The following is a 24,450-nucleotide window of genomic DNA, read 5'->3' as shown; positions in this document are numbered from 1 at the left end:
AACTTTTTCTTTATCCAAACACTTCCAAAGAAATCAAAAACAAGGCTTTTTTAACTTGTTCAAATTTTCAAATTAAATATTTTACAAGGTTATTCTTACTTTTCAGTCAGTAAAAGTGTTCATTTATGTTTTACTTATTCATGTATTAAACAATTCCTGTTAATGTAAGTTGTTACTTTTCTGATTTTTCAGTGACAGAAAAAAAAAATCTGTTGTATTTGGTGAGGATTCATTTCAGAGTCTAAACTGACTACCCAACGGTCTTTACGTCTGTGGGAGTAACTTGGCAGCAGATCTTTCACACAAGTATGTTGTGTTTTTTCAAATGAGTTTGTGGTTATTTTCAGCACATTTGTCAAGACTTACGGAGTGATCGTCCAATGTAGCATGTTGTGATTCGACACAGGCTGACCTAGGATCCCAGGCTTCAGTATCATGTAAACATTAGCCTGTTTGCTAACTTTGCTAGCACTGAGGGTGAATTTTTCTCCTGGTAGAGAATTGCATACCAGTGTAGATGTGTGAAGAAGAACAGAGCTGTTACATAAGAAGCCAGTGGATTGCTTTATGGTCACTTGTTCTCTTGCTGGTATCTGAGCAATGTGGGATCTTAGTGCGATACCCCCAGTGGGTGAAGAGAGTGTGTGAAGAGTGTCTTCTCTCACTCTTTGACCTGACAAAACCAAGAGGCCAGTTCAGAAGATCATGGGCAGTATTTATTTATGTTTCGCACAAAGACAGAAAGACTGCCATTCTTCTGAGTAAGAGGATCTCACTCTTTACTTGTTTGCATCTAAGTGTGTGAGCGTGCATGAGGAAGACGTGGACGGTGACTCAGCCAGCTCTGATGACTGATTCCATCCCTCTGCGTGCTGTTCAGAAGGGAGAAATAAATAGATTGTCTCCCTTTCCTTATCAAGTGCCAACACTGAGCATGCATCTGCGCGCTCACACACACACACACACCTACACACACACACACACACACACACACACACACACTCACACACACACACACGCACACACACCTACACACACACACACACACACACACACACACACACTCACACACACACACGCACACACACACACACAGACACACACACACACAGACACACACCATCATAAGGGAGCGAACACGTCACTCTTGCTCACATGGGACAAATTTGACGGTTGCAAATAAGGTAACTCATAGAGGGTGAGAGAGAGATTGTTTATGAGAGTCTGCCAAACAGAGACAGGTCAGAACAGACTGTTCTGCTGCTCACTGTCACACTGTTTTGCCAGCCAATCAGTAATTGGCATTCTGTGCTGCCAGGTGGACCCAGGCATCCTGCTGCTGGTAGTGTGAAGTTTAGTTTACAGCCCCAAGAGACGCAGGCGGAGGGGATGGTGGTACTCATTACTGCCTCAGTGTTGGAGATATGCTGTAACAGTATCAACAATATTGCTAATTAGATATTAGTCATCCACATTGATTTTGATTTAGATCCCATTTGGGCTTCCATTGTTATGCATGAATATTGTGTTTTTATTACTATTTTGTCTCACTGGAATGTTGTGGTATTCTGTCCTACTGTAATAACATCAGAGCTCTCAAAACTGTTATATTTCTGGAATTGTAATACCGTGAAATTCAGGCAATAGAGCAGTACACAATGTGAGACACTGCAATTGCATCTCTGTACTGTTGCAACTATCCCTTTTAATATCTTCATGTGGTAAGTCACTGGGGGCAGTGTTGTAAGTCAATACACAGGGCTGCTTTGTTGCAGTATCACATATTTTTAAGATAGTTGCATGCAATGAAATAGAAAGAGAGGAATTTAATTTGCAGGATTATTATTAGAAGCAGATATTCCTGGCTTGCTGTTTTATCCACAAATAGTTTCTAAGTAGATTGTCCAAAAATATTACCATGTCGCAATAGATATTGCGAGATTAAATTATATATCATGAACAAGGACGCCCCTATTTAAAAGTCAAAGACAATGTAAAGGTAAGGCAAAACAACATCAACAAATGATTTAAACCCTGATAATGAGCAGCAAATTGTTAAAATACCTAAATTACGTATTTTAGTATTTTTAGTCAATCATTTTGTGTTTAAACTTAATTGCAGGTAATACAGAGGTCGTCAGATTGCTCCTGTGCCTTCATTTATAGTCTGGAATATATTCTTCAGTGGGGTTTCATTAGACTGTATCGCTAGTGCTCTGTGCTGGTTATTTTCCGACACCATCTCCAGCCTCCACAGGGTTTAGATTACTGAGGAGCTGCTGCACCAACAAGTGTACAGAGGGTTGATTAAGGCAGTCTTCCTTTAAAAGCCTTAGTCTAATATTACCTTTGCTTTTATTCCAATGGGGGAAAAAAAGTTTCTCGTCCACTGGCCCTAGTGAGTAGTACATCCTAAAATTCACGAGCCAGTGCATTTTTCCAACATGATAGGTGCTTCCAAATCATCCAAACACAAATGCTGAATGGTAAAATCTTTTTGATGAAGTACACATCAAAGTTCGCCTTTGGAGTTTTTTCGTAAATAAGCAAAACTTGTTTGGTGCGTTTTCACACATTACAGCTGCCAGATGTCAAACAGCAGAATAGTATGAACCAGTAGCAACAGTAGATGCACAAACAAGGACCCACTAAAAAATATGGGGACACTCCCAGACAAAATGGCCACCAGATAACTTGACCCTAAACCACTGTATCACTTTCCTGAACTCATATGTCCTTGTCCAGTTCATCTAATGAGTGGTTGAATGCATGGGTATACAATAATGGCTTTCCTCACAGTGTTGGAATGGCTTCACTGTACATCAGACGTGTACATCCATGAACACACAGACAGTCCTTAAACTTTAATTTATTATTCTCATACAGTTAGTTCCTTATGACAAGAATGTAGCATTAAACATAACTCCCATCAGCTGAGCCTGTCTGTCTCGTCATCGCATTTTGATCAATATCAGCTGACGTCCGACGCTAAATAAAAGCACGGCACGCATTTGTTCCGCTGGATTGGTCAGATTATTCCTGATGTAAACACAGAATGCGTGCGAGAGAGTTTAAACACCCTGCTGTGGAACAGAGTTCATCAAGTGGTCAGATGAACATTTGTAGGAGGAGTAGAAACGATTTTAAAAAGATTACAGTTTCCCTTTTTGTTGTTGTCTTCCTTTGCTTTCCTATGACGTCACCCTTGACAACAGTGCCAGAATCAGGGATTATTCTTTCCTTCCAGCCCTCTCACCTTGCTTTGACCCATTTTCTCTGTCCCAACACCACCCTCTGTCCCTCAGGCCAGCAGAGCCACATCTTTGAATTAATTGAGCACAGTGGATGGACAGATTTTACCTCCACCAAGCTGGGTACACGCCAAAAGATCATTTCCCCTGTCTCTTATTTCCAGCTTTAGGGAGCAGTTCTGCCTGGCCTCTGGAATGCTATTTAGTGCGCCCTCTCTGTTCCTGATGCTTTCTACCCCCAGAGGAGTAGGGTTTCAAAAGTAGCTCGCACGTTGCCTGAGCTGCATCAGACATTTATGAATAGAGCATTTATACAAATATCCCCCTGAGCTGCTGCTTTTGTGTGCGGTGTGTATCAGTCCGCTCACATGGAATAACTGGGAGTATGTAGAGCGGACATATGTTCACTCCTGTGACTGTTGGTTTCATTTACCTTCTCTTCTTTGCTGTCTTTATTTTTTCATCCTTTTCATTCTCCCTGTCCTATTGATTCTTTGATGAAACCTCTTAGCTTTAGTTTAGTCACGTGTGTCATTAGTAGACTATCGTACCATATTGTGAAATACATAAGAGAGGTGCAGGGAATTGGTAACGTTGGAACCTAAATGGTAACTGAAGGATTCGATGTGTTACTTTAGAGAGTGAGGAGGTATGCTGCTTTCCGAGCAGCATGTGACGCTGGAGTCGCAGGAAAGACCTAGTATTAGAAGACGATTGTTGGTGGAGTGTGACTGGATATATTTGATTAAAATACTATGATGGTATGTAGTACTAAGGGGATTCAAATCTTGTACCTGCTGCTTTTGCTGTCAAAAGTTCAAGTTTATACCCAACAATATGTAAAGTGCGTACTATTTCCAGGCAGTTTTTACAGAATGCAAGCACTTGACACTACACCAGCTTAAATATCCCATAATGCAGCACAGTAGTGTCGAAGATAATAAACAGCGTTGGACAGCAGCCAAGGTAGCTCAATTCTAATCTAAAGTCTGTTACACTTTCAGTTTAAGTCTATTTGTAAGGTTTCACTTTTCACCAGGATGGAAAGACAGTGTAAGGATTTGGCAATTTTGTCTGAAATCAGGCAAGCAGATGTACATCTGTCTGACAATGAGACTTTCAGGGAGTGATGGGTTATTATGCAGAGTAGTGCGTCTGTAGAACGATAGTACGCATATTGAATATGTAGTGCATTTCAGACACAACCAGTGTTACAGGACTAGTAAAAGAAATAAGCCTCACAGTTTCATTCAACTGCCAGGCTTTCACTTTCTCATTCAATGTTTTTTATTTATTTTGTACATTGTAGATTAATACTGAAGACGTCAAAACTATAAAAGAATACATATAAAACTCAATTATAAACAAAAACTTAGGAAAATAATATCTATATATCTATATATATCCATATCTATCTATCTATCTATCTATCTATCTATCTATCTCTCTATCTATCTATCTATCTATCTATCTATCTATCTATCTATCTATCATCTATATATATATATATATATATATATATATATATATATATATATAAATTTAATTGTGATTTGATATGTTATAGTCAAGCTTCAGTTCAGTATATACAGTGCAACAGATTTATAACCATCAATGCCACGACTGTCTAACAAGGAGGATGATATGAGTTTGCAAAACCAGTGACAGAACAGTTTAAACCCTGACCATACTAACAGGTTCTCCAGCAACAATCTATGGAATAAATAAACGCTAATGTTTAGTTAATTGCCATTAATAATTTAATTGATTAAAACTAGATTCTAACTTCAGAATATAGTCCTGGAAATATACTACACAGTATGGTATATTCTATGGACATCAGTAACGACCTGAGGAGGCCTTCATGTACACAAACAGAGAACATTTGGGAGGTTTAGGCAGGAACAGGCCACCATGACAAAGACTTCTGTGATGGTTAATGGCTTCAGGACGGAGCTCATGTATTTAAGAGTTGGAGTCTACTGGAACATCATCCCAATAAAAAAAGTAGTCAACGCAACTAATATGCTTTTACTGTCACAATACACAAATAGCTCTATCAGCATATGGAAAAGTGTCCACTGTACTTAGTTTGCCTCAGTAGCATTATCAATACATTATCAGTTATCTGATAATGTGTTCATTCTTGCCTTACATACTACAATGATTTTTATCACCAGCAAATCAGCTTTTCCACTTATTCATAGTGCCACATACTGTGTACTCTGGTGAGATGTTCAGAAGGTATGAAGAATAATAGTAGACAAGCCTACTTTTAATCATCCCATGATTGTAAAATGAACTCCCAACTGAACATCTAGCACCACTGTACACCCTTCATTTGAGTCCTACTGTTTCATGAGGTGAAAATGCTTTGCTGGTGCAGCCTTATTGTTAGTATGACTTTAATCCCACACACTGTTTGTGCTGGTTTGAACTGCTTATAGAGAAGAACCATAGCAGAAAAAGCATAACAGAATTAGCTGTCATTATAGTGGTGATTATAGGGATGCTACAGGCTGGGATCAAAGCTGAAGCCAGTGATTCCTGGATTGTCACACACACATTAAAGAATCCTGTTTGACACACTGCTTTAGCAAAGAAGACTTAATGACTTGGATTGTAATTGCATTTTACACCATATCTGTTAAATGAATGGAGGTAGTAGGAATAAATAGGAGTTTATTTGTGATGCATTGCTATTTTAAGCAATGAAACAAAGCCACTAAAAAAAAAAAAAAAATAAATCTTATGTCGTTTATTTTCAATGTTAACAATGCTCCACTCCTGCTATTGCTTGTTGAAATCTTAATGATATCAGTGTGTATAATGGTGAGACTGGAGATATCCCTGCAGTGTGATTTGGGAGATTTTCCTGAACAGTTTGTAAAAGCCGCAATGAAAGCTGCTTTACTCAGCCCTCAGGAGAGCCGCTAACTCACCAAAAATAATGCCATTAGTGTGGCTTTTAGTGGACGGCTTTAGTGTCCCATAATGCACTAAATGCAGCTTCTACAAAAAAAAAAGAACAAAAAAAAAGGCTTGACTTTAAAAGCTGTGGTGCTCTAGTATGTCCAATAATTATATATCACATAGTTATCGATCAGTCAGTACTGTCAAATAATTTAAGAAATTAAACTCACCTCAATATTATATAGTTTTTCCCTATTTTTTCTACTCTTGGCAAGCTTTTATGGGACTTAATTGTATGTCATATTAGACATTATTCTTTCAAAATTCCCTTTTTCAAAAGTTTGTTTATTTCATAATGTCACGTTTTATTCCATTATGTAATGATTCATGAAAGCCAGTCACATGTTACCTGCCTGTTATTGGTATGAATATTTATTTCATTTAATTATGCTAATGTGGGAAGGTAAACCTGAAATACTGAATATCAGATCAAAATTAGTGGTGGGACGTGATTAAAAATTTTTATCTAATTAATTACAGGCTTTGTAATTAATTAATCGCAATAATTGCAGTTTTATCAAATAGCAATATTTGACACAATAAGTGAAGTTTTTCAATTCAAATAAAATTGTGGTTGACAGTTGAATCAATGAATAGACATATATGTTTATAATTTAAAATTTATTCTAAAAAGGAAAATGGGACATATAGAAAAAAGTGATTTTGATGACTTAAAGCCTGAATTTAGTTGTTTTTTCCACTGTATGGCACATAAAATCAGCATAAGTAGTTCAAGGAGCTTCAGAAAGTTGAAAGTCCAGAGATTCATTCTGTTTCCATCTTTTCTGGGTCTGATAAATGGTGGAATTTTGATGGTTCTTTTTATAGGAATATCAATTTTTATTTAAGTAAATTTTTTATAAACAAAAATTTTATAATTGTTATTAAAAGAGATATTTTTGTTGTTTAGGTTATTCCTCATCCAAGGAGGCAGAGCCTCGACGGAGTAAAAACTTAAACCACAAAAATGTTTCATTTCTATTTATCTGCATTTTTCATGTCTGCTACATTCACAGATTACTGCAAATCTAAGTGCAATTATAGCGATTTTATTTAACATTTTAAGACTTTCTGTAAACTCAAGCACTGTGTAGAAAAGTGGTCTATTATGGGATGGCTACACCGTTAGCCGTTAGCATGACTCGTAGCTAACGTTAGCTCTGGTGCTAACAGCAACATGTTTTACATTGAGGTGATACCGTCGGCTTGAAATGCTGCAGTGATCAGAAAACTCTTTGTTGTATAATTTGCACACAACCAGGCTTTTATCCAAGCTGCCATCGGGAAGATTTTTAAAAGGAAAATTTCTGCTCAATCTCATCTTCCTTCACTGTTCACCAGTGCCTGACTTCACTCAGTGCTTCCTGTGCTTCTTCTTCATGGCTACAAACAGACTTCAGGTTCATTACCGCCACCTACTGGGCTGGAGTGTTCATCAGCGTTACTGGTGTGCCAGAAATGAGGGAACTGAGGATGGTGCAATTAATTGCATTATTATTTTTAACGCGTTATTATCGCGGCATTTAATTAATCGAAATTAACGCGTTAAAGTCCCTGCCCTAGTCAAAATGTTTTCTTTTTTCAGCTTCAGTCTAAAAATATTCCCAGTGTAAAAGTCACATCTGCTCCAAGTCATTCACTGCCAGTTCCTCACACAATAAACTCTCTCTCTCTCTCTCACACACACACACACACACACACACACACACACACACACACACACGCTCACACACACACACACACACACACACACACACTGAGTCACACAGTCACACTCACTCCCTTCACACTCAGCATCGTCACTGTGATGTCACAGTGTCCTCTAGCATTTTCATCCTGCAAAAAAGTAAGAATAGCGTTGCTACGGAGACAGAGCCGGGACGTTGTTTCATCATCATGACGTAGGCCAGGCTGGCCGAAGGATCAGCCAATTGCAAGTGGACAAGCCGGCATTAGTAACAGCAAAGCTGCTATTTTTGGGACCGTGGCATTACTCAGCAGAGTGCAGCAAAGTCAGACGTACACATTCCAGTGGAGGGGGGAAGAGACTGTGTGTGTGTGTCTGTGTGTTACCAAATAAAATTTGAGGTGACCAGGGAGGATTTGTCCTGCATCCTGCTATAGCAGAGCTAGTGATATACCCACCACAAGAAGTGTGTGTGTGTTTGTCTGTGTTATATGACTGTGGCTAATAAAGTGCTCCATTCACTACGGTCACTGCAGGAGAATTTACAGAAAGAAGGATTTAGATAAGCTGCAGTTAATTAAACTGTAGATTTCCACCCTCCACATGCTGTATTGACTCTGTAGACAGATGGCAGGGGTTATTTATATAATAGTAAAAAGCCCTTCCTGTATCAGTACGCATAACGAGATAAGCTGCGGGCACACATTACTGGTGAACAGACGGAACATGCTTCCATTCATGTGAACCTCCAGAGGCCCAAAAGCAGAGCTCAGAACAGGAAAGTGCTCACTTTGACTTCTGTTGTCACATGCAGTGTCTTTTCCCGACACAGGCAATGCAAGCAAAGCTCCTCTGTGTAGAGCTGAAATGGCTAAAAAATGTCAATGGCTAGAGTATTTTGGGTATCAGTTGAAGCTGCACTATCAGTATATTGTTATTAGCAGTAGATCAGATATGCAGTGTGTTTATTGCTCAGCATGATCAACCCATAAACAATTATGACCAGATTTTTCCTCTTTCACTTAGTGCCACGAAGCTTTTTAGCTTACTTTAGCTGATGTTTTGTTTTTTGGGCAGAATTGGTTTAAGTCGCCACACTTTCATCGTCCAACTTTGTTTCCAGCCACCACAAGCAGCTGTTTTTGGAGAAGAAGCCACGATGAACCTACAGTACACTGCTCAGCAAACACACAGCTGAATGTAGTGCAGAGCCAGATATTTTTCTCAGGAGTTGGTGTAAATGAAAAACAGTGGAGGGGGAATATTGGACTTAAATTTGTTAAGTGGGCAGAAACCTGACCCTAGATGAATGGTAATGTTGTTCTAATGTGTCTTAATGTGTAAGCAAGCTACAGTTAGGTAACACATCCACCAAAATAATTTAAGGAAATAAAATGCCAATGGTGTGTCATTTATTGTTTTGCTGCCCCCTAGTGACCCAAATGATTGGTAATTGCAGCTTTTAAAAGCCGACCACAATAAATGAGCTTTAAGTCAAGCAAAAATGTTGTACATTTGCTGACTGTAGCTGGCTAAATGTAAAGTTATTGCACTGACAATTGAATAGACTTGTTGACCAAATATGCAGTTTAAAAACATCTGCTTGTGCTCTGGGAAATTGTGAGTTTTTCTCGCTCAGTCAGTTATTTGGAAACTGACTGAGAAATTAATCAGCATTTTAAAAATCACTACAGTGGGTGCAAGGCTACTACTTTGTGTTAAATCAGTCAAAACTGTGTTAGTGCCACTGCTACAGAGTGGGATTAACACAGTTGGGACAACGTTCTGCTTGAGTAGAAATTAAATTAAGCCAAATACTAGTAGTTTGATTATTCATGCTGATGCACAACAAGTTCAGTCCAGTCAGATAATGCACTCTGCACTGGTGATGCCTTTATGAATGTCACATAGGATTACTCCCTTGGGTCACAAGGTCATTAAGTATGCAAACTGTGGTCAGTTGTGTATGTAGCTGGATCTTTGCAGCCTTTTGAACTTCCAGGGTGTGGTGAGGCTGCTGACCACAGGACTCACTGTGTACAAGCTGTTTCTGGTCTCTCAGACACGTATTGCATATCATATTTGCATTATTTAACTTTGTGTTTTACTGTGTTCAGAACCAGAAAAGTCTGATGTCGAGCATTTCAAGTGTTCAAATGTTCTCCTCTTCTGATGGAGAATTGTCCTCGTACTAAGATAACATGCTATAAACACCACTTTGACATTTTACATACAGTCAGTAAACGGCTAAATGATCATGTTTCTGTGTGGCCTCACTTTGGATTTGGCCTATTTTCACGGTGGTCCTGATATATAGTACTCTCAGTAAGTGTGCTTAGGCTCAGGCTTCACCAGTGCTGAGGGTAGCAGGAAGCACGTGGGTAAGATATATTTCAACTGCCAATGAGATCAGGTGACTGGTGTTAGGCTGCCGGCCCTGCAGAGCTGCTCACTGCCTAAAAAATACAGGTTTAATTCAACAACACGCTTTTACTGTCTGTGTTGAGCCTCTAGTTTGCTTGTTTGTGTGCAGCTGAAGCTCTCATTATAATGTACTTACTATAACACAGCTCATCAAGAGGAAAATAATTGGTAGTAGGATCCATGTAATTACAAAGGTTGTGGCAGTTTAGTCTTGAGGTGGCACAAAATTGCACAGTAACTAAAAATGTGATCAATAAGGCATGACTCTAGTTGGTGTCACTGATGGCATCTTGTGCAAAAGGAATTCAATCTGACATAGCTCATGTTTTTAAGGCATAACTGTCTGCTGCTTCTGCTTCATACTCAAGGGCACCAGTGCATTCCTTATCCACCCCCGCATTCTTTGTTAGTTCTTCCTCTAGCCACTCAATTATATAACAACTTATGTAATGAAATTTAACCGCAGCAAGTGATGACATAAGTTCTCCAAAGCATTTTGTACCATTTTAAGATTTTCAAATCATAATATGCTTTGCCATCTGTTGTGTTTCACTGAGCTCAGATGTTTCATACTCCCTTGCACTGAGAATTTTCAACAGCAAAAGCAACATTGTAAATTTAAATCCTTAGAGTACAGTGCTTGGGTGTTATCTACCGTTGTTGATCATCTCTGCCATCTGGGAGCGATTACCAGAACGCTGTGAGATAACAAAAACAAGTTTCTTTCTGAAGATAATGCTCACCAGGACAAACCGCCTGTCTGCCATTCCTAGATGGACACAACACTTACATTCAACCGCAGAGTCACATCTTTGTCACTTGGCAAGGTTTTGTTGAATCCCTAGATTTCTGAGAATATCACTGAAGGCAAATTACGGCTAAAACACATCAGTCTGTTACAGTCCTGGGTTATTCAGTGGAAAGCCAGATTCAAGGAGAGGATGTATCTAGTGCCAGAACCATTTTCACACAGTGGTCAAGGAATCATTATTGTTAAAGTTCTTCATTTTTTAAATTTATTCTTCCTCTTCTGGCATTCCTAAATACAATTATGTATATGTATGATTAATTTATGAAATTCTAATACTAATTCCAGTCGCAGCTATACTTATGTAGGTTCTCTGTGGTTTCTCCAGAGACATTTTTAGAAAAGTAGGAAAACAATATCTAGAGTGGAAGTGGAGTATTTGGGAGAAAAAAGTTACATCTCTTGGTCATCAGGTTAAAGCAAAACACTGCAAACAGCAGCTTAAAGTTCACATTCCATTCATTCACATTAACATGGGAAGAAATACAAACAGAGATACAAGTAAAAACCACAACATAATGCAGTGCCTTTTGCTTGTCTCTTATGGCTTCTAAAATAAAAAAAACAAGTCCTTGAGATTTAGGCAATTTAGTTTTTTCTGATGGTCAGGGGATGCATTATGGTAATATGGACATCTCTTCATCACCAGCCTGGCAGGAAGACTATATGATGGGCTTTCATCTAAATGATGTGTCTTTTGTCTTTCAGAATTCAAAGAGTGCCCAAGGCCTGGTGGGACTGAAGAACTTAGGAAACACTGTAAGTACAGCAGCCACACACTGTATGTCTAATTACATCTATCTTGAGCCAAAAGTCTGCAGTAGTGTCATCTTATTCTCAACTGATTTAAAGTGGTGCTCCTGAAATCTAGTTAGAGAGCAGGTTGTTGATATCTGGCCACACAAGTGGTGGTCCAGCATAGTATCTGCCAGGCAACAGGCAGAAGAACAGCTCTTAAAATAAGCAGAGTGTGTGTGTGTGTGTGTGTGTGTGTGTGTGTGTGTATGTGTGTGTGTGTGTGTGTGTGTGTGTGTGTGTGTGTGTGTGTGTGTGTGCGTGTGTGTGCGTGTGTGTATACAGTAACCTAATCAGAGAGCTCTGAACTATGGACCAGGCAGGACTCATTTTCTCCCTGTCTGACTGGTTTGATCTTACCAAACTGCACGTGTCTCATGTGGACACGTGATGTGAACAGTATATACACAGACAGTGCTGTCATGCTCACATGTGTGCGATGCTTCTTCAGGCCCAGTAATTACTCTGGGGTTCTCTCACTTTGTCTTGGAAGCCTGTAAAAAGTGTGATGTTGTCTGTTAGCATTAGCATGTGTCACCATTTTTCAAACTGAGGAAAAGGGTTTTTTTTTGGGAAATACAATTAATCATGTCATGTCAATCATCATCATCATGTCTGTAGGGTAAATATGAGATTGGAGCCAACAGGTGTTGAGCTTAGCTTAGGAAAATGAATGGAAACAGGTGTGAAAACAACACATACATATGTCGGACTATTCCTTGGGCTGTTGTGGTAATTTCTTGGAGTCTTGTCCTCGCTGTGATGTTGCTGGGCAACCAGCTGAGATTTTAGAAAGTTGCTGTGCAAGCCAAGAAATAATCACCAACATAGCCTCCTGTATAATCATAATAATTGTTCTTATGCTTCCATTTATTTACTAAGCAAACAAGATACAACATGCCAGTCAATGAGCTTCAGAGGTGCTGGGAGGCAGATTGTGTTACCTTTGGACAGGCTAGTTTGCCCATGTTTCCAGTTTTAATGTGAAGCTGAGCCAACACGTTGCTTGCTGTAGATTCATGTTCAGCATACATATGTGACGATGGTAATCATTTTCTAAAGTAACACCTGGGCAATAAGTAAACTAGCTTACTGTCCAAAATATTGAACTGTTCCTCAATAAGTAGCCTAAAGAGGATTGTACAGATACTGGTGGGTTTTATTATCTTTAAACATGTATGTAAGTCATGCACCGCAGACACGTTTCATTGTATATGTGAGAAACACAAACTGGAGTCAAATTACTTGCAGAAATCTAGACTTACAAGACTTCTAAGTATGAAGATAGTTTAGGTGAATAAAGGGAAAATTGTTTCATTTTTAAGTTTTTCGTGTTCTTTTTCATTGCAGTGTTTCATGAACAGTATCCTGCAGTGTCTCAGCAACACACACAGCCTGCGAGACTACTGCCTGCACAACTCACACCGCAGAGACCTTAACAACAACAGCCGCACCAACACAGCCCTCATGGAAGGTGAGAGACGTGTCACACAGGCCCCCTAGAGTCCAAAGCAAACACTGCTCACAGCTATCGACAAGCAACACACTCATTCCCTCTTTTCCTGGGAATTAGATTTATATTTGCTAGAACATGTGTTAGGAAACGAGGTAACCTTCTTTCGGATGTCGGGAAAGGCAATGGGAATGTTTTTCTCGGTCTTTAAGTGTTTGTGTTTGCATCAAAAAATCTCACTTAGAATAGGATAACAAGTTGCATCTTCAGTTTACCATCAACCTCAACACAGTGTTACCATTATAACAAGTTCATTTAATCTAAGTAACTCAGTGTTTTCTGTGCTGGTAGAATTTGCCAAGCTGATACAGACCATGTGGACATCATCCAGCAGTGAGGCAGTCAGCCCATCTGAATTCAAAACTCAGATCCAGAGATATGCTCCCAGATTTGTGGGATACAAGTAAGTTTTGATGCACTTTTTTATACACAGCTGCAAGACACAAGCCATGAGATCAGAAATAAGATTGACTCATATTTGTATTTCTGTCATGTAGCCAACAGGATGCTCAGGAGTTCCTGCGTTTCCTCCTGGATGGCCTGCACAACGAAGTCAACAGGGTCACCGTCAGGCCGAGAGGAACTGTGGAGGACTTCGACCACCTACCGTAAGTAATCAGACTGACAAACGGCGTGTGTGTGTGTGTGTGTGTGTGTGTGTGTGTGTGTGTGTGTGTGTGTGTGTGTGTGTGTGTGTGTGTGTGTACCTATACTGACACCTTTCAGCACAGGTCAGTGGTGAAGATCAGCAGACCTGCTGCATCTCTAGATAAAGAGGAACACACATTATTGTGAAAAGTCTATCCTATACCAGGTAATTTGTTTGGTGCCAGACAGGGAGTACTAGGGAGTAGAATGATATAAATGAAATATGGCACTGTGTTATGTTTTAAAAATGTTTGAAGTTTTTACCTATTGAAAACCTGTGAGCACAAGTAACTTGGTAATGGAAGAACATCAAGGCCGTTACAGGCCATTGTATTTGTTATGTATGCTATACAGAATGTAAACAAGGCTCAAACGAAACAACATCAGTTAGTAAGGCTTTATCATTAAGCTTTAATTTAAGGCTGCGTGCAACAGTTTTACTTCTCGTGAAGTGTTGAGCTGTTGCTTTTCTGGGGTCCAGATGAGCTTAATGCTCCAATTCTTCTTGGATATAATTATCAGTTATCTAACCATGGCTTGTTTAAGGGTCATGGGTAATCTCTGCATTAGCATTACTCTCAAAACAGGTCTACTGTGCCGAAATATTAAAAACTTTCCAGAGAAATACGTATTTCCAGCTTGAAAAACTGTTTCAGGGATGAGAATGTTTTTGTCAAATCTTTAATCCCCTAATACCGTTTTCTGTCACCTAGATATTTGGAGTAAAGTAGGTCAACTCCTTTATCCCTTATATTATCAACCCTTTGACTGTATCAGAATAGCTAAGTGATCTCTATACCTTCCTCTGTCTTTGCTTCATATGTTTTTTAAGAGCTTAACCTTAAAGCAACTTGAGAGAAAACAAAATGGGGAAACTATTAAAGGGTAATAAAGCCTCAACAATCAAAACTTTGCCTGTACTCTTTGCTTAGGGACGAAGAGAAAGGAAAGAAGATGTGGAGTAAATACCTGGAGAGAGAAGACAGTAAGATAGTTGGTGAGTAGAACGCTCTAAATGCTGCTTTCCGTTACTTATAATATTTGAGTTGGACACGTTCAAATAGTCTTTAGTAGATTAGATGAAAGAAAGTAGATTATAAAGCTTCTGTGTGTCTTTCATGCTGTGTTTGTTGATACACTAATCTGTTTTTCTTGATCTTCTTGCAGACCTGTTTGTGGGCCAGTTGAAGAGCTCTCTGACCTGCAGCCACTGTGGTTTCTGCTCCACTGTCTTCGACCCCTTCTGGGATCTCTCTCTACCTATCGCCAAGGTTAGAAAACACACACACACACATTAAGATATAACACAGCTAAGTGAGTGTTGGTCACCCTTATGTAACATGTCCCAGAGGGTCAGCAGACACAAATGTCAGCACAATCAGTGGTGCAGAGGTGACTTAGTTTCTGTGTGTTTGTGTGAGTGGGTTTTTTCTGCCTCATCATGATTTGAGCTCTCTGCTCCACAGCTCTTAACATGAGCTCTTTGTTTTCCTCCCTGTCTCTATCTGTGCTTTGCTTTGTGTCTATGTGTGTGCGCGTGTGTGTGTGTTGTGTGGTTGCTGTGGTGCGTGCTAATGTGAATGCATCTATGTTTGTGCTCAGAAGGGCTATGGTGAGGTGAGTCTGATGGACTGCATGCGGCTCTTCACCAAAGAAGACGTCCTTGATGGGGACGAGAAGCCGGTAGGTTTCCACCACAAGAACCCACAGGAGGGTAGTCCTTCCTGATGTCACTTTACTCTCCTGCTGTTTGATGAAATAGAGCACATGCTAATCAGCACGTTGACATCATGGTTTTACCATCATCTCTTGAGTTAGCACAAATAATACCACTCTAGTCAGACTGGTGTGCTGGATATGTATTATTATATCTTCCTTTGTAATTAGACTCGATGTAAAATTTTTTAATATACATTCAGTACATGCCTATTTTTTAAAAAAGTCTTAGCAGTCTAAATGAAAGCTAGTTGCAGCTATCTGAGCCACTAGCCTTGGCTTGATCTGGTCCTCTGACTTGAAATGCATAGTCTGCGTTTCTATGACACAGAGTTCAGCAAGTGTTCTGATGAGTCACAGATTATCAGACCAGCCTGCAGCAACACAAAGATACAGTGCATCTCTACAGTGGAAGTATAAACACTGTGGCTAGCTGTTAGCTATAAAGCTGTACATTTGCATGGCAAAATGTTTTTATGTAGTGATATGGATGTCAGAAGGTCAGACAGCAGATAATCAGACAGCATTAATTACAATAGGTTCCAGCCTGCATCCTTGTTAATTTGCTGAATTGAAGGAAGCTGCATGTGAACAGTGAAAAAACTAACTCTCTCTTTCTGCTCCACAGACGTGCTACAGGTGTAAAGCCAGGAGGAGATGCACTAAGAAGTTCACAATACAGAAGTTCCCCAAGATCTTAGTGCTGCGTATCCTTTCCTCTGAACACCAGGCGGTGATGCTGATGTATTATGTTTGATGATTACAGTGAGCCTGTAGCTGACAGTGTTATGGTGTAGATTAACTACTGTGAGATGAAACAGATTGTTAAGTTGAATTATTTCATACTGGACCGTAAAAAACATTGCTGTTTTATGTTTTATTTAAAGTTTGTTGAAATGCTGCCCATCCCAACCTGGGCCTGGGATCTTTCTGCATGGAGTTTGCATGTTCTCCCTGTTCTCACCAGGTTCTCCAGCTTCCTCCCACAGTCCAAAAACATGCTGAGGTTAATTGGTGATTCTAAATTGTCCATAGGTGTGAATGTGAGTGTGATTGTGTGTCTCTATATGTAGTCCTGTGATATACTGGTGACCTGTCCAGGGTGAACCCTGTCTTCACCTTAAGTCAGGTGGGATACACTCCAGCCCCCTGTGACCCATAACATGGATTAAGCAGTGTATAGATAATGGATGGATGGATAAAATGCTGCCTCACATAAAGATTGATACAGAATAAAGGATTCAGTAAGTGCTTGTGTCACAGCTGCTGTGACTATATAAAAGTTCTTAGAGTAATTATTGTATGACAGCTCTGACACGCAGTCAGGAAACTGTCATGAATTAGAGGCCCAGTAGAGGATAATCAGCTGTAATGAGCAGCGGCAATCACAAATGATCAACTATTGGTGACAACTGCGAACTGGCTGTAATTAATTTGTCAAATCAGTGAGGTGATGGATGTCATATTTTGAAGCCTCAGAGGCCTGAGACCAGACAAAATCAGAGCACATAGTTGTTTCAGGTGTTTTGTATGGTATACTATCCTTGACTCCCCTCCCTCTCCAGACCTGAAACGCTTCTCTGAAGCACGCAGAACCAGCAAACTGTCCACCTTTGTTAACTTTCCCATGAAGGATCTTGATCTGCGAGAGTTTGCCTCTGAAAACAGCAGTAAGTAACAATCCTCATGATAGCTTTGGAATAAATATTAATAAAAGGGGTACTGCAAACTTAAGATGTGTTTAGAGCTGTAAAACACATACATGCTGGATTTAATATTGACATTCTACCAAATGTGTTCAAATCGGCATCTATCTACTGCTTTAAGTCAGTTTACCTTGAAAGGCCAACCATTAGGAACTTACTCATTTCATTAAAGTTTGAGCTCTTGAATCTAAAACCTGCTTATTCACTCACACTAATTGAAACTCATCATTTTTAGGATTTTAGGCTATTTTTTGCAAACACTTTACAGTGTATCTTCCCATTTTGGCTTTGTGTTTTGGACTTGTGCTTCTGAGGACTATCTATCGTGTTGCTTTTCTACCTTCAGAGCCTCATTTTACCCTCCTGCTAACAAACGTTACGTTACCGTTCAGAGACTTCCCTCATCCTCTCTTGCTCTTGCATTGGCTCGACTCTGACAGCTCTGGCTTCAGGCTGGAGCTGTCAGCTCAAACTGATACAGCTCAGGACCACCATAGCCCTCCACCACACTGATGTCTGCCTCTTTTCTGTGGCCTGAGGATCACTCAGCAACTCACACATCTAAGATACCCCTCTCATAAAGCCCCCTACTTACTTTATAACATTTTACCAAACTACATAGAGTTTAGATATGAGTGAGGTTTGGAAGACATAATGTAGTGCATGAGTTGGGAGCAATAGTCTGAATATTGAAGAAAAACCTTTAGTGTCACATCATTAAAATGCTGCACTGTGGCAAGAATACATTATACAAACTTGAACTAGTAGCTGAAGGATTAACTTGAGTTTTTATTTATGTTCTCTTTGCAGTAAATGCAGTGTACAACCTGTATGCAGTGTCCAACCACTCAGGCACCACTATGGGCGGTCACTACACAGCCTACTGTCGCAATCCCAACTCGGGAGAATGGTACACGTTTAATGACTCCAGGTAAGCTTCTCAGGGATCAGAGTTTATTCCTGTAGTTCAGAAGGTACTGAAATATGGACCATGCATACATATAGAACATACAGTACCATTCAAAAGTTTGGGGTCACTTAGAAATGTCTTTATTTTTGAAAGAAAAGCATTTTATTTCAATGAAGATAACAATAAATGAATGATAAATCCAGTCTAGACATTGTTAATGTGGTAAATGACTATTCTAGCTGGAAACAGCTGATTTTTAATGGAATATCTACATAGGGGTACAGAGGAACATTTCCAGCAACGATAGATAGAACGAACGAACGATAGATAGATAGATAGATAGATAGATAGATAGATAGATAGATAGATAGATAGATAGATAGATAGGTAGATAGGTAGATAGATAGATAGATAGATAGAAAGATACATAGATAGATACATAGAGAGATAGATACATAGATAGATAGATCAGCACTTTACATACAACAACAAAAATAACAAAAAGACAAAACAGGCAGGTTAGTAACATTAATGTTAAAAGTCAGAATATAGTCTTAAAAAACTTGCTGTACAGTACTATAAACAAAACACGTCTAATTTTAAAATCTATAGAAATACCAATTATATTAAAATCAAAAAACAGTATTTACACCTTTCAAGGCACCGTGATTTAAAGTGAATTCTCTTTCATCACTCCTGTGTTCTAATGCTATGTTGTGTTAGCTAATGGTGTTGAATTGATGATTAGAAAACCCTTGTGCAATTATGTTAGCACAGGAATTAAAGTGTGAGTTTTCATGGAAAACATAATATTGACTGGGTGACCCCAAACTTTAAACAGTAATATACAGTACACAGATCATAAGACATTGTCGATTGGATTGTGTTGATAAAAAATGTTTATTTCTAAGTTTCAATAAAATGTTGATACACTAATTTCCAATAATGAAGAAGGTCACAGGAGGCATATAAAAAGTATTTATAGCTAAGCATTTTAAATAATAATTTCTACAGTCTTTTATGGCTTTCATATTAGTGACGTATGGGAAATAAATCCTTTATAATAAATCTTCCACCACATAATAGTACAGTGTGTTATCAGTCACATGAATACATTAGCAGTTACCATGACCACACTCTGGCTGGAAAGATAAGAAAAAAAAAACAGCAGTGAAAGGACAGTGAGTGATTATTACCAGGAGGAATAACAGTGGGAGCTGCAGATATTCCTCCTCTCCTCCTTTATCTCCTCTGCTGGCTCGTGAGCATCCACTTGCTCCCTACAGGTTTCTTCCTGCTACGCTGCAGTCATTCATAACACACCACTCTGCCTCTCGCTCTCTTTCTGACTGAACATTTCCCCGATCACTATGTAGTGTTGCATCCTGCTGTAACAGTGCAGCAGGAGTACAGGACATTACCATGCAGAGCGAGGCTTTTTTCCCTTCACTACACACATCACGTGATGTTCTGGGGCTCTGTTTGTAAGAGATAGCTTAGCATGCATTATATATCACACGTGATGTATATACTGAAACCCCCTCAGATCTGAAAAAGAGATTAATTTGGTAATGACAAAAAAATTAGCACAGCTTTCAACTGGTCACGCAAAGCCAAGCATAACAAAGCAAAGCAGATTTGATTCATTTTATGCTTCACATATAACATGTATGAATAAACATGTACAATATGTGCTGTATATGCTGTATATGCCTGCTGACGTAGTGAACACTACGTCAGCTGCCTGCTGACAATCACATGATTGCGATCCAACTACAAATCCACCGCTGTGGACTTATCAGGACTTATTCATCAGGCAGCTGATGTAGTGTTCACTTGTTGTCATAGTTACAGTGATGCCGTGCTGCTATCTGGCAACGATACAGAAATCTGTAACAAATCCGTGGATCCAGACTACAAGCCACATCACTGCCAAAATATAATCTGTTGGTCCTTGTGTCATTTCTGACCTTCCCTGATAATTTATACATAACCATCCGTTATTCGTTTTTGAGTAATGTTGTGCACAGACAGACAGATTCACAGAACAAACCAATCGTCACATAGTTCCGCCGCGTTCCTTGGCAGAGTAATCATTTAACAGGGGCTTCCTATGACTTCAGATCTTGCCTCATAGTCACCTAATTTAGACTCATGAACTAACAGCTAATGCAGAATGACCACCAAAGGGTAAAGAAGGACAAGTGTTGCCCCCCAGCTACCCCACTCAGTGTGTCCTAAATCCAGTTCTTACTAATACTTAGCAGGTTTGTAGAACATAATGTGGAGCGCTGGAAAAATGGCATAATGACACAACAGGTTGTATTCACACTAAATATAGCACATTATGGAGTGTGCTGTTGGTGTACACGGTTCTCCCACAATGCAGTGCACAAAGGAAATGAAGGAGCTGCTCACAGCTGTAAAATACATTGTAGGTGGTGGTGATGAAATCTGTCTTTATGTGAAGCTCATAGACACTGACAGTCCACAGGTGCAGTGTAATGTTTTATCACACTTCATCTGCATGACATAATTCATTGTATAATTTGTTGTTAGTATAATAGTTTGTGGCAAAAACATAAAATGGAAAATATAAATCATATATCAGTAACAATGTATCACCAACATGTAGACTGAGGGGAATTTCACTCTCCAGTTCTGAAAAGAAGAACATACAACAAGCTTAGCTCAGACATGTAAATGTATAAATGAGTCAGTATATAATTGAGGGACTTTTAGTTCATGGGATATGTCTTGCATACACTTTTATTAAAAGTATAAAAATATATATGTGTTTATGTTCATTATGATCATGTCTTTACAAATTCCATAATTATTTATTATGGAAACAATCACTTATTCATAAAAAATGACTCAATATCACTAAAATGTCAACTAAATAACCATCCGAATTTAATAACAACCACCTTCTAATTAGCTAAACAATAACAAAATTAGCTTCTTCAAAAATTAAGTTGAGATAACCATGACAGATGTTTCTTTTTTGGTAATATATCAAATTTTATATGGAAAATAACTAATTGTATCTGTGTCTAAGAAATCACTTTCAACTAAGTTACCCATTACAAAAACACCTCTCGAGGAAGTGTGTTAGTTCCAGATCACATGACCTGCTCCACATGATGTCATTTCCTCCTGAAGAAACGACTGGCCAGACTGCAAGGCTTTCTGAGTTATTTAATATAATGTGTGAGTCAAGTGTCAACAGGTTTACTACAATATCTTTACAAATAACTTTCAATTTCAATTTTACTCAATTGTATATATAATATTTAGAAGAATCTTTGTCTAGAAATGCCATGTGGTGTTTGGTTATAGGCGGCCATGTTGATTTTAGGCCTGAAAACTGCAAAAATGTCAACTATGATACAGAAAGTCCCGTAATTATACATTGACCCGTATGACTGTTTACTGTAAATGTGAGAGTGATTAAAAGGCTGAAACACCCACAATTTTAGATGTAGTCTGGACAAACGGCACATGTCAGGGTTAAAGTCTAACTTTCTTCTCTGTTTGTTTTCAGAGTAACGCCAATGTCCTCCAGCCAAGTGCGCAGCAGCGACGCCTACGTCTTGTTCTACGAACTGACTTCCTCCTCTCGGATGTGAAGCTTCCTGGAGGACAGCGGGCCACAGCACCACTCTGACTGATGGACGGATGGAAAAATCAGACTGTTGTTGGTGCCTGGCCTATTTTGGACTTGTATTTGGACATATATCTCACACACACTCATGCACACACACACACACACACACACACACACACACACACACATAAAGACACACACCCCTCCAGCAGCTGGGCGGCTGCGTCTCTCTGCAGAGAGAGCTGAGAGGGGAACACTCTGGAAACCACAGGAACCTGATCAACCAGCCCTGTTTTCTTTTTCTCTGTCTGTACTCCCGTGTCTCGCTCATTCTAAGTGTGTGTGTGTGTGTGTGTGTGTGTGTGTGTGGGTAGGTGGATGTGTGAGTGTGTGTGCAGCTGACACAGGGCAATAATCCCATCTGACCGACCAACCAGGTGAACCCGTGTCCATCTCAGAAGTCCCTCTCTATGCACTGCAAACAGAACTCCCATCCTGACTGCGCCTTTGCTTTTTCTTCTGCTCTTGACCTTCTTGTTTGCCTCAAACCATTAAAACTGACTCGTTGCAATTTTATTGATTTTGTTTCTGCTTGGAATTCATGTTGTTTTTTTTCTTCTTTCGGGGCAGTGGGTTATTAGCAAAGCACCGAGAGCATCATCGCCACTTTGGACTGTGGATAAACTGTGCTTAGAGTGTGACTGTAACAGGATTGGTCGCGGTTACGAGGAGCTTACACCCCACCGGCCTGCTTGGTTTTCACGGCTTTCCCTTCCACTTCACTACAACACTCCCATGTCTCTGTTGGCATCTTCTTCACTCTCTTTCTTTCTCTGAAAGTGGTTTGGAGGGCCGGTGGCACTGTGAGCGTTACATGTTTCAGAGGACAACCCTCTAACTTGTGTTTTATTTAATTTGTTTCTCCCACGTGTGGCTGCTACTGATGTTTTAAAAGTGCTGTGAATGGATGAATGAACAGTCCAGTGCAGATCTGCTAAGGATTAATAGTAGAGACGACAATAACAGTAACAATCCTCATCGTCAGTATGGGGTCTTTTCTTCCTCTCTTGTTTCATGCCATTGAACAACATGGAAAGAATGTTTTAAAGAAGAAAAAAACACTATATCTGTATATTTTTATATCCTGATGCAATATAGAGAATGTACTATTCAATGGTGCTGAAAATGACCCATAACTGTTTTCAGTTGGTTTATTTACCAGGTTTCAAGAGAGAAAAAAAAGTTATTATTTATGCTTACAGGTGATAATGTGATGAGTCACACTTTTTAACAGTGGCAGTCAAACACATGAGTATATAAATATATATATATATATATATGAATAAAAGTCAACAAAACAGTAGTTTTACTTTGTGTCTTTGTCTTTTTTGCTTTAGTACAGAGTGTCCCTAAAGTCTGGACTCACAGGAAATCTCATTAACTATAATGTTTTTGCCTCCACAGATTAAATATGGCTTTGTTGAAAGAAGAAAGAGTTGAACTGGTACTTCTCAGTGGACATGAAGGATGGACATATGGAAAGATAGCAGATGAATTTAATCTTTCAACAAAGCCATATTTAATCCAATATTACAAGTGGCCATTTGAGTAGCACACAGTAGTTTTACAGTGTTTGAGCAGAGTTGTAGGTGAGCTGGTGTGCTGAGCTGCCGTGAGGAACAAGGACTTTATAGATCTGCATAATCTAAACCATTTCGGTGCTGGAAGTGATGATTTTCATGAAAAAAATCTAAATATGTAACTTTAATACACAGAGATGACTTTTTAGGTGTTAAATCGGTGACTAGAAGGAAACTTTAATGTATGTGGATTTTTTTTTTTCAAGGTCTAAATACGTGATATTTGTAAGGAAAAATCATCTAACACATTATGACCTTCCAAAATCTGTATACTATAAGGAAGACTGATGTGTCTGGTATTAGAAAAAGTATTCAAGTAATTTTACAGTGTAGCAGGTATCAAACAAGAAAAGCACTCACAGTGCAGTACTCCACCAAGGCTGCTCAGTCATTGTATGATTTCCGATGGATAAGTCCAGATAAGTCCGCAGCAGTGGATTTGTATTAGGATCACAATCATGTGACATCAGCAGGCAGCTGATGTAGTGTTCACTTGTTGTCATGGTTACAGTGATGCCATGCCGCTATCTGGCAATCATACAGAAATCTTTAACAAATCCGTGGATCCAGACTATAAACCGCATCACTGCCAAAATATAATCAGTTGGTCCTTGTGTCATTTCTGACCTTCAATGAAAATTTCACCTAAATTCGTTGGTCTGTTTTCGACTAATGTTGCGAACAGACAGATAGATGGACAAACGTACACCGATAGACACATAACTCCGCCACGTTCCTTGGTGGAGTACTAACTTTTTTCAAATTATCT

At 39.2% G+C, this 24,450-nt stretch overlaps 1 protein-coding gene across 5 annotated transcripts in view; it reads left to right on the top strand.

The window, feature by feature from the left end:
- Positions 1 to 23,404, top strand: part of usp2a (ubiquitin specific peptidase 2a) — a 54,393-nt gene extending 30,989 nt beyond the window's left edge. For 3 of the 5 annotated variants that reach the window (XM_055012260.1, XM_055012261.1, XM_023261386.3), the window contains 11 exons: positions 11,852 to 11,902; positions 13,289 to 13,412; positions 13,743 to 13,854; positions 13,949 to 14,059; positions 15,032 to 15,096; positions 15,267 to 15,370; positions 15,702 to 15,782; positions 16,444 to 16,522; positions 17,381 to 17,485; positions 18,332 to 18,452; positions 21,979 to 23,404. In XM_055012260.1, coding sequence (XP_054868235.1) covers positions 11,852 to 11,902; positions 13,289 to 13,412; positions 13,743 to 13,854; positions 13,949 to 14,059; positions 15,032 to 15,096; positions 15,267 to 15,370; positions 15,702 to 15,782; positions 16,444 to 16,522; positions 17,381 to 17,485; positions 18,332 to 18,452; positions 21,979 to 22,063 — 1,038 coding nt within the window. In that variant the 3' untranslated portion in view covers positions 22,064 to 23,404. The remainder of the gene's footprint in view (positions 1 to 11,851; positions 11,903 to 13,288; positions 13,413 to 13,742; positions 13,855 to 13,948; positions 14,060 to 15,031; positions 15,097 to 15,266; positions 15,371 to 15,701; positions 15,783 to 16,443; positions 16,523 to 17,380; positions 17,486 to 18,331; positions 18,453 to 21,978) is intronic. The other 2 variants (XM_055012262.1, XM_023261387.3) reach the window with 1 other exon arrangement.
- The last annotated feature ends 1,046 nt before the right edge of the window (positions 23,405 to 24,450 follow it).

Source organism: Amphiprion ocellaris, chromosome 7, assembly GCF_022539595.1.
Source record: "Amphiprion ocellaris isolate individual 3 ecotype Okinawa chromosome 7, ASM2253959v1, whole genome shotgun sequence".
Taxonomy (NCBI): Eukaryota; Metazoa; Chordata; class Actinopteri; family Pomacentridae; genus Amphiprion; species Amphiprion ocellaris.
Note: the sequence above shows the minus strand (reverse complement) of the source record. Positions and strands in the feature narration are given on the sequence as shown.